The following is an 11,073-nucleotide window of genomic DNA, read 5'->3' on the forward strand; positions in this document are numbered from 1 at the left end:
CAAAAAGTTACTCAGCCTCAGCTATACACAGTACTTTATTGATCCACAAGGTAACAATGCTAGATTACACATACATTACATTACATACATTTAATTTTATGTTATTTTAACCAGTAACCATAACAACAGATCTGGCGAGCCAAACCCTGGTAGTTTTATTTATTTTTCGCACAAATCAATTGACTCTTACTAAACAGGTTTTATTTTTATTGAATGTATATATTATATAAGTGTATATATATGTATTGAATGACATAATCTAATAGTTTTTTTTGTTGTTGTTTTATTGTTATAATTAATGTATTATTATTATTATTATTATTATTATTATTATTATTATTATTATTATTATTGTTATTATTATTATTATTACTATTACCAGTATTATTATTATTATTATTATTATTATTATTATTATTAGTATTATTAGTATTATTAGTATTAGTATTATTATAATCATCATAATCTAAAGAAATCGGCTGCTTCCGTAAGTCACGTGACGCAGCGCCTCGGCCATCTTCGGATGTTATGGTACACGCCCCCTTCGAAAAGTACAAAATGTACACAGCGTAGACAGCTGGACACAGCCGCATCTTTGTAAACTCACCAAAACCACTTCCAACAGGCTTGCCCCGTAGTTTAGCCGTCCTAAAGCATACATAAGTGCACGAACCGAGCGGCAACGTGTAGAAACACGGTTATATGGGCAACATACGTGCCACATGGGCCGCTCTGTCTTTGTCATGAAGGGGGCGTGTACGTATGTTACATAAAAGGTGACGGGGAGAACGGTGCACGGCTATGTCCATGGCGCCGTGCTGATCCGCAGAACAATACAGCCACAGCAGAAGGAGTCCCACGGAAACGACACGCGCACGGGACAGCACCGGTGAGTTTACTCCACGCGCTTTCTTTTATTCCGTAGAGATTTCTCCGATTTCAGATGAGTAGTGGGGAATCCCGGCCGCCTCGCTGTTGCATTCCCCCGCTAGGGCAGAGTGGGGAGGATCCATGCATGCTTGAATATGTTGTTTTTGCATTATTGTGTGTGCAATAGTTGACTTTCTCTTATTTCCCCCCACTTTTGGACAGATTATGGCTGCCCTGCTGAGGATTGGACGGCTGGCCGCTATCAAGGTAAAAAAATAATAATAATAAAAAAAATGACACCCCCAAAAAACCTTCACAATTTGTATCTTTTGCATTTTCAAAATCCCAGTTTGTAGTGTTGAAGCTCTACACTCAAGGGACACACAGGGGTTGTTTTATGGTGCAAGGCTGGCCTGTCAACCACCAGGCCTGTGCTGCTTGGAATGTGTCAACACGTTTTTCTATAGGCACTGGTGGCCTATAGCTTCCAGTCAAGAGCATGCCCTTGAGTTGGAGGCCCTGTGTACACTTTACACAGTATTTTTAAAAACTGTTCAGCAAAATTGTTCAGCAAAAGTTGGACTCTCGACTTCAGTGGTCACTTTCACGTGCTAAATAGGCGTATAACGACTTGCCAAAGCTGTGTAAAAGTTGAAAAACTTTGTAACTTAAACTTTTTTTATTCATTTCATTCCAATTTATTTCATTGTAATAAGCAAGTAATACATTATAACTTGTTTAAGTTCAGTAGAATCCAATCAATCATCTATAATTTGTTTTTATAAAATAATAATAAACATGTTATGTGTAGCCTACTTTACTCAAGGAAATGTAAATGAGTAAAGTTACTAATAACCAATCTGCCGTGCAAATGTCTGTCTATAAACACAAAAGTACACAAAAGCATGGAAAATGCCTTGTACTCGTATCGGTATTCGGTACGGCTGGGACGATACACTTTTGTCACGATCCGATATGTATCACGATATGCGGGGCCCTATCCGATACGTATTGCGATACAGTCAGTAATTATGATGAGTAATATATTTACCTTAAAATGTGTATGAAGTAATGTGTCATCTATTGGTGTTAAGATTGAAAATTGCATTAACACAAAATGTAACAAAGTACTGTGTAACTTCCTGGAAAACAAGTGCAGTATAATAATGCCTCCAAACACAAGTATTGAAAGTATTGTGATACCTGATGAAGAAGCGATATTTGGTATTGCAGCATAAAGTATTGCGATATTGTTATTCCGATCCGATGTTTTGTCCCAGCTGTATATTCGGAATCGGCAAGTGCTCAAATCAAAGTACTTGTACTCGTGTTGGTTTTTGATAAAGTGGTATTGGTGCATGGCTTCTATTATGCTTTACGATCAATTGATTTTGGAGTTTCTGGTAGGTTTCCACTTGATCCTGGAGAGTTGTAGTGGCCACTGTGATGGAAATTAAAGGGGCTAGATGCAAGTTTGTCATTTTTATACTCACTACTGCCACCTCAGGTCTTTTGTGTAACTGCAGCTTTTATACTAAGTTTGTGCATGACGGCACTTCAGACCTGAAGTAACAGCTCTCTGAGTGACAGTGCAGGATTTTAGAGGCAGTTGTGGTGAACAGGTCTGAGCTCATTCTACACATTAGGACATGGCTGGAACATGTAGGGGGAGGAGAATACATAATTTTAACATTTTTTAAATCTGTATAGTTCCTTTAAAGGCACCATGCTGACCACTCATGTAGTCATTGTTCCTCAAAAATTATGCACAATTATTTTATTTTGTTTCTTCTCTCTCTTTCTCTTTTTTTCGCATAAGAAGTTGCATAATGCACCTTTAAATCTTTTCTGGCCTTGGCTGAAAAAAATGCAGTCATACTTTTTCTGGCCTTGTAAGGGTGGTGATGTGGTCTGCTGGGGAGTATGCGTATTCAAATGTGGCAGTACTTTCAGCTGCTGTGCTTGTGAGCTCCTCTTCTCTGGTACTTTCCGGCTCAGTGGGCCTGTAGTGTGAGGAGTGAATATGACACTTTAGTGGCCAGGCCAGCCATGCAGCTTCCTCACAGGACTCTACAACCTGGGGTGAATGTGGTTTCACCGTGGGAAAGATTAGAGCTGGCACAATATTTGTGTCGACGCCAGAGGCGGACAGTAGGGAAGGGAATCTTATTTGTATAGCGCTTTTCATATGACACAAGTCACACATGAAAGGGAGGGGGTTCATTCTCTCCAATGTAGTAAGCTACATTTGTAGCCACAGTTTCCCCTGAGGCAGACTGACGGGAGCGAGGCTGCTCACATCTGCGCCAACGGTCCCTCTGACCACCACCAACCACTCACACATAGGCATTGGGTGAAGTGTCCTGCCCAAGGACACAATGACAGTCTGCACCTGCAGAAGCCTGGATTCGAACCCCCGACCTTCTGATCATGAGACGACCCGCTCTACCACCTTCGCCACTGTCGTTGGATAGTACACAGTTACATGGTTACTTTTTGGAGAAAGTGGACTTATTGGAGTACAGTAGTTAAATCAATCAGTACTTTTTACTTCTACGTGAGTAATATTGTAATGAAGTATTTGTACTCTTACTTGAGTAAAAAAAAAGTTACTTGTGCCACTGAGTAAATGTTAAAGTTACAAGAGCTTCACATTGACATAAAATGTATGTAGTTTATGTTTCGTTCACCTTTCTCTTCAAGATATTTGTCATTTAGAACCAGAAAACAGATCAATAATGTTCATTTACATTTGGGTCATTTATTTGAGGCAACACAACCACTTTTTTTTCCAATTTTTGTCACCTTCTTTCATTTTTTTTCTTTCAAATTATTTATTTGTGTCTCTACTCTTTCCTTGTTCTTGAGTAAAAATATTTCAAAGTAACTTTACTCTTACTTGAGTAAATATTTTTGGCTACTCTGCCCACATCTGGCCGACACCATAGATCAGGGGTGTCAAACTCATTTCGGGTCGCGGGCCCCCTGCCCCTGCCATAGATCAGCAGTAAAAAATATTGCATCGATCTTAGCTGCTGAAGCCTAACAGGAAATGGCGTCTGGCTCCGAAAGTACCGGCTCCGATGGACTTCTGATGAAACACTTTTGCTCCTCTTTAATTTATTTTTATTTGTTAAAGGGATATTTCAGGATTTTTGACACAGGGCTTCATTTCCTTGTTATCCAGAGTGTTGCTGATTTCTGGAGATTTTTTATTTGTAATTCATGCAGTTCTTATATTTGAAGAGTTACGCAGTGCTAGGCTTAAATCACTTAATAACACCAGACTAACCATATAAATCGAGAAATCGAATCATTTTAACCATTTTGCATTTAAAATAACTTATATTTGAGCAGTATCACCTTCGTGGTTGTATAAGCTACGCAGCGGCGGAGTGATCTGCAAGAAAATGTGATCATTCATGTGATGCAAGGTCAGTTATATTCCAAAAATGATTCTATCAACACAGAGTAATTGGTTAGTCTGGCGTTATAAGTGATCAGGTGCACTGTGGAGCGGGTCAGAAGCGGGTCAGACTGTTTTTAATGCAGGCTAATGCACTAGCCTTGCACTAGCCTAGCGCAAGGCTAGCGCTAATGCAGAGATATTTGGAGATATTTACAAAATATCTCCAGATTATTTGTTAATAAATATAAATATAAAAATATCTCCAGAAATCAACAACACTCTGGATAACTAGGAAATGAGGCCCTATGAAATATCCCTTTAAGTTATTATTGAGCACAGTTATTCTTACCTTTGCGTGTTCATCCCAACACGCGCCGCTCCTCTTTTTTTCCTTTCGCTATTTTTTGTTTTTCCCCATTCTAAATCCAGGAACTGGCTCCAAAGACCCAGCCAAATTGCTAGCATGAGCGAGCTGTGGTTAGCTCGTGCTGAAACGCTATCCATTTCTATTCTACAATATATGCTTCATGACGTCTGGGTAAACAATACCAGTTCGGTACCAGAATAAAAGTTTAGGTTCTAAAAAAAATGTTTAGATCCAAGTTTTGATGCTGTTGGAAAAATAGAGCACATGGGCATTACAATGACAATGAAAGAATTACATGTGACCTGCTCCTGTGACCTGTTTTTGGTGATCGTCATGGTCACTGGTATTTTCCCATCCCCGCCCTCGTCTATATGTGGTGCATGGTGAGGTCACCATTCATTCGCCCTGAAGAGGCTCTCTGGATGGAACGATCCAGTTCCCAGTGCACATTTGAAACACTCAGAAGCTTTAAAAGAGATGATGTAAATGTGAATGTCCTGTGCTCAGCCTTTGCAGACAGAGTGCTGGGCGGCCCTGAGGACTCCTGCAGCTGCTGCCTACAGCTCCAAGTCCGGAGGCTCCAAGAAGATCAAGAAGACCAACAGTAGGTTTCTCCACATACACCAACCTCCGCTTGGTTACGTTCACCTGACATAACAAACGTTTACTTTAGCCTTGGTTAATGTCTGTGGGTTTTTCAATATGTCGCATGTTTTTATTTTGGTCAACTCAGAATGTGAAATAATAAGTATCAAAAAGGAGTGGAATTATTCAATCACACGCACAGGAGTTTATTATAGCAGGTTTGTGAGCAACTATAGGACTTCATTAAAGATGATTAGTGTTGTCCTTCAGTTTTGACTTTCCCTTCTAATGCAGGGTCTCTCAAAGTTTATCAATATGTAACAGCTGAATGTCTCCTGCAGGCAAAAATGATGCTAAAACATACTTCGACATTGAGAAGCTTGTCCAGCACAAGACCTTCGAAGCTCCTAAGACCCCAGTGGCTCATGCGGCAGCGGCAGCAGCTGCAGTGGAAGCTGCCACTAAACCGCTCTTAGAACCAGCCTCCACAGCTCCTCCACCTGAGGCAGCACCTGAAGTAGTTACAGAGAGTGTGGTGGAGGCCGCCCCAGAGACTGTTCCAGCAGCAGCAGCAGAGCCCGCAGTGGCGGCAGCAGAGCCGGTGGCGGCGGCAGCAGAGCCGGCGGCGGCGGCAGAGCCGGCGGCGGCGGCAGCAGAGCCGGCGGCGGCAGAGCCGGTGGCGGCGGCAGAGCCGGTGGCGGCAGAGCCCGCGGTGGTGGAAGCAGAGCCCGCGGTGGCGGAAGCAGAGGCAGCTGTGGTGGAAGCAGAGGCAGCTGTGGTGGAAGAAGTGGTGGTGGAACCTCCTCAGGTAGCAGAGCCCAGCGCTGAGCCAGCGGTGGTGGTGGAAGCTGCAGAAGTGGTTGAACAGGCAGCTGAAACTGTAGTGGAGGCCGTCTCTGAGGTGGTGACAGAAGCGGCTCCCATCGTGGCGGCTGTGGCCGAGGCGATGATAGAGGCCGCTCCAGTCTTGGAGGTTGCCGCTGCTGCTGCCGTCCCCGGAGTGCAGGCAGTAGCTCAGGCTGCTGCTAAAGCTGCTCCCGTGGTGGACTCGGTGGTGGAGACCGTCGCCGAATCAGTAATAGAATCTAAAACAGAGGCTGTCCCAGAGGCTGCACCGGCTGAAGCAGCAGCAGAGGCAGCCCCTGTGGAAGCTGCCGCAGCGGAACCAGAGGCAGTCGCTGCAGAACCAGAGGCAGTCGCTGCAGAACCAGAGGCAGTCGCTGCAGAACCTGAGGCAGTAGCTGCAGAACCAGAGGCCCCCGCTGCTGAACCCGTGGTTGCGGCTGCAGAACCAGAGGCTGCTGAACCCGTGGTTGCGGCTGCAGAACCAGAGCCAGTTGTCGCAGAACCAGAGGCCCCCGCTCCTGAACCAGAGGCCATCCACGCGGCCCCCATTGAAGCAGAAGCTGCTCCCGCAGATGTTGCTGAGCCCATGGTGGATGTGGCTCCAGCCGTAGACGTCACTGAAGAACTTGCAGACACAGCACCAGAGGTGACTGAAGCTGCAGCAGAAGAGCTCCCTGTGGAACCCATTGAAGGTAAAAGCTACATTCTTCTTTCTACTGGGACCCCACTGCGCCGTGGCCAAGTAGCCACTAAAATGACAAAACATTCAGTGGGGACCAGATGATTTTAGTTTAGTTTAGTTTAGTTTTAGTTCCGTTTTATCAGCAGAAAAAAGTTGATTCGGTTTTTAGCTGCTATTTAACCTCTACAGGTCACTTCAGATAGTGATATAATATATAAGGCATAAAGAACTCTGAACAAACAGGAAATTTGATGCTTACCATACATTTCTGTTGAGACCTGCACTTCTTACTCCTGATCGAAAGCTTTCAAAGCTTATTGTGAAACGTGCATATTCACCAAGCTAGGCCCACATTGGACCAAAGGAAAAAAAGGTTTGGGTACTATTGGTATTGAGAATGTTTTATTTATTCATTTTCCCAATGTTTGCCCAATTTTTTCTGCACATTTTTTTATTACTATTATTTTCTCTTTCTCCCCTATTTTTCCTCCCACTTTTTTCCTTTTTTTTGCCTCATATTTTTCACAATTTTTCATTAATTTTGCCACAATTCCCCCCAGTTTTCTCCAATTCTTTCCTAATTTTTCACACATTTCTTGACATTTGCAGATCTTTCGTACATTCTTGTTCAGTTTTCTGGTTCTGTGTGACAAATATTGTTGTATAGGTATCGGAAAAAGTATCGTTCAGGTATCGAAACCCAAGCATCGTTATGTAGCGAGTACCTGTATCGAAAAAAAATGTAACATGACCCAGTCCTAGTCCTTCTGTCGCGGTTTGGAAACACAAAAACTAGTTCTGCCTCAGTCACAGATCATCAGATAACACAGACATCTAGAAAATGACTGAATAAAACGCACTTTGACACTTTGACTGATCTTTTTTGTGTCCGTCTCCTCAGCTCCAATCGACCCTGTTCAGCAGCTCTTCCTGGACGCAATCCGAGGCTACTCCCAAAGCCAGTAAGTAGGAGCTCCTTTTTATTATGCTGGGAGAGGTACTGGACAGCAGACTAGTGTTTTTCATGATGAATCGCTTTGAAGTCAAATAGAATACTGTACATAAGAGCCAGATTGGGATGCTAACGTCCCTAATGTGCTCCCCAGGACAGGCGGGAGTCTGGTGGACGCAGGGCCGGAGTATGAGAAGGCCTTGTCCGAAGAAGTGGCCAAACTGCAGAGGCTCTACGGAGGAGGAGACCTCAACGCTTTCCCCACCTTCAAGTTCTCAGGTGGGTCCACCAGGGGGCGCAGAATGTGATGATGTGGTAATCACAGCCGGAGTGCACGGTACAAGAGGTTGTGTTCATGTTCTAGAATTCTATTTCAGTTGGACCAGGTGCCAATACAACCCTGGACGAAACTGTTTTTGAAATGAAATCTGTATTTTTGCCCTATTCTAAATTTGCCGAAAGAAGGTGGGTCTGGAGGTAAATGTTATGTCACTCGCTGCACCGCCATGTTGTAGTTCTATCAACAGTGACACGCGCAGAAGTTATAAGCCTAAACTAATCATGGATGAAGTAGTCAAGGATTTTGCCTCCGTGTTCTCCTCAGTTTATATTCACTTCATATTTTGTGAATTGAACTACAGCTGCCGTCACGTCCGCTAATTGCTGATTGGTTTATTTCACTGACGACCTGTGCGCGTTAGACCCGCCCCTTCAAACTGCTCCAATTGCTCCGTGATCAGACTTAAGACTGCGTCTGAAACCATCAAATTGTAGCCTCTAAGCACTAACACTAGCAACTAACTCCTTAACCTTTCATGGGGTCGACTGTTAGATCTGTGCAGTTGGTGAACTAGAGCTTCAGCAACATTTTGAACAATCCGTTCGTCCTTAAACAGGGGAAAGGGAAGTGACATCACCAACAGCTGTTTTTCTTCTTCTTTAAAGTTATTGGTGGAGTGCAGTCCAAACAAAAGTGCATGTCGCCCCCTAGTGTACAGTGTCCAACAACACCATAGTGTCCAAACAAAGACATTTAAGGAGAAAAAAAAAATCCAAATGAGCCATCACATTTCCCTTTAGTGTTATTTTATTTCAACAGCTGTTTCATAAAGCTACATTATGCAAATGATCCATGTGGCTTAAGTTTCTACTAAATGAAAACAAAAGCATTTAATCCGTCCTTAATTTTAATACTGAGTTTACTCTTTAACACTGACATGTGACTGAGCTGTGGGGACGACTACATGGATTTGTCACTTGTATAAAGTTTGGCCTTTGCAGAATCTTAATTTTTAATTATTATTATTTTTATTATTAAATGTGCTCCTGCAGTCAACAGTGGTTGCGCATGAATCACTCCATGGTGGGGGCGAGGGGGGAGGGGGGTTTGGCGCAGTGGCTTGTGGGATGGCACATAGCTCCTAATCACCGGTTAGTTAGCATCAGAGATCCCTATGCTAAAGTGGCTATGATAGTTAGCATCGAGGCTCCTTTTCCTAACTTCTTCCTAACTGACAGACCAATTCGGAAGCGTCTTGTTATGGAGGACGCTGACGCACATCCGGTTGGGCGTAAGAGCTCTTACCAATCTGCTCGTTTCGGACGCAGCATAACTTCCCTGTGTGGAGTGGACAGGGAAGAGTATGGCAGAGCCGGGCAAATTCTAAATGATGGCGCAGGCTCCAAAAACCCAGCCCAATTGCTAGCATGAATGAGCTTCTGCTAGCCCTGACTACTAAACGGTTTGTTTAGAGTGACGTCACACACAATAATCAGCACCTTCCGGGTCCAAACTGTTGACAGTTCCGTAGACAAGCACAGCAAAAAAAAAGCAAAAAATGCAACTTTATTTAAAGGAATTGGCCACGGTTTGTACATACTGAGATATGTTCTTACCTGCACAGCACAGACGGCGTTAGCATTTAGCCTCTCCTCCTCTCCTCTGTAGCTCCAAACCAGGTCAAGATAGAAGCTACCAAGCTCTTCCACGTTTTTCCTATTTAAATATGGTTACGTGAAGTGTTACACTATAAAGTACTTCGGAGTACTTCGACATCCGCACAGTAAAGTGAAGATATTACTGCGCGGATGTCGAACTAGTCCTGGTATTATTACGCCTTACAATATAGTTCCCCTTTTTATCGGCTTAGGAAATCCACATTGTTTAATTTTGTGTAACTATACTTTATAGTTTATAGTTCTAATACTTAAATGACAAACAGAATCTTAACAGAATGATATGGCTGGCTCAGTTCAATCGTTTGCTGTCGTGGACTGTTTTGGCTCTGAACAAAGAAATAAATTGTCCTTTTGTGTTGATAATTGCTGCCGCACCTTCTTTTTACATATGCAAATTAGTATCGATACTTTTTGCCCAATATCGATGCTTAAAAAGTAGCCGTTTGGTATCAATATACTTTGGTATCGATCCGCCCATCCCTAAATGTGATTTTGTGTAATCAGATGTGTCTTTCAGCAGGTTCAAATCGGCTAAATCCCATTATAGGGAATAGGGCTAAAGAAGTAGAGCTTAACATAAGTCATATACGTTTGTTAAGGGATGACGGTACAGTCTACGGTATCTCAGTAATAAGATATTAGTCATAAATCAAGACCATAGTTACCGTCATAGAATCATTAACTACCATCTCAACTTCAAACTCGAGGCTTTGGAATGACATGTGTGTGCTGGTAGCATGTTTTTTTGTACGGCCAGTTCCTCTACAGTCTAGGGGACTTTGGATATTGTACCCTCACCCAGAACATGTTATGTATATTATGTCACTGCACAGTTCCACTCGTTTACCCTTAGTTAAATTACAATTCAAAACACAGCATGACTAACTTTGAAAAGAGTATTTTAAGAGTCTGTGCACTCTATCTTCCTCTGTCGGTGAATTTGCTTTTCCTTGGTGTGTGTGTTCCAGAGCCTAAGTTTGACTGAGGGTCTGCAGCACTCCGGGACCACCTCCCTCCTCCTCCTCATCCTCTTCCTCCTGAGGCCTCCTCCTCCTCCTCCTGCCTTGTACTGTACAGCGTCTGTCTGCTGTGTGTGGAGAAATGGAACATGAGCGCGCTGCTTTGACGTCTCCGAGTGGCTGACGTCTGTGAATAATGCTGAAATAAAGTCTGGCTGAGTGGACCGGTGTGCAGTGTTTTTGTTTTCTTTACATCCAGGTTCACTTTAAAGGGAGGTGCTAGACTGAGAGCTTTTGTGCCGTGTTTTCATGGCTGTTTTTGTTCCGCTTTTGTTTACAGCCTATGGGCCAGTGCAGTACCTCATTTGAAAGCTAAGACCTTGTAGTTTCTGATAACATGTGTTTTAGTCCAGCTTAGTATTTTTCAAGTCTTGGTTTGGTTTG

The 11,073-nt window shown here is 43.1% G+C and overlaps 1 protein-coding gene across 3 annotated transcripts; it reads left to right on the plus strand.

Moving 5' to 3' along the window:
- Positions 1-502: 502 nt before the first annotated feature.
- On the plus strand, positions 503-10,854 carry LOC306967758 (uncharacterized protein). Of its 3 annotated transcripts, none has more exons than XM_079562934.1 (8): positions 503-889; positions 1,093-1,137; positions 5,154-5,250; positions 5,573-6,507; positions 6,565-6,769; positions 7,661-7,721; positions 7,866-7,990; positions 10,639-10,854. In XM_079562934.1, exons 2-8 carry the CDS (start codon positions 1,096-1,098, stop codon positions 10,653-10,655), a joined length of 1,482 nt encoding a protein of 493 aa, XP_079419060.1. In that variant the 5' UTR covers positions 503-889; positions 1,093-1,095; the 3' UTR covers positions 10,656-10,854. The 3 variants fall into 3 exon arrangements, with proteins under 3 accessions (XP_079419060.1, XP_079419061.1, XP_079419059.1); XM_079562935.1 differs by having other exon boundaries at positions 6,607-6,769; XM_079562933.1 differs by having other exon boundaries at positions 506-889; positions 5,573-6,769.
- The last annotated feature ends 219 nt before the right edge of the window (positions 10,855-11,073 follow it).

Source organism: Gobius niger, assembly GCF_951799975.1.
Source record: "Gobius niger genome assembly, chromosome: 9".
Taxonomy (NCBI): domain Eukaryota; kingdom Metazoa; phylum Chordata; class Actinopteri; order Gobiiformes; family Gobiidae; genus Gobius; species Gobius niger.

Coding starts and splice junctions, on each gene's coding strand:
- LOC306967758 (XM_079562933.1), top strand. CDS start 1,096: ATGGCTGCCCTGCTGAGGATTGGACGGCTGGCCGCTATCAAG. Junction 1,138..5,153: donor GACGGCTGGCCGCTATCAAG/GTAAAAAAATAA, acceptor TCCTGTGCTCAG/CCTTTGCAGACAGAGTGCTG. Junction 6,770..7,660: donor CCCTGTGGAACCCATTGAAG/GTAAAAGCTACA, acceptor CCGTCTCCTCAG/CTCCAATCGACCCTGTTCAG.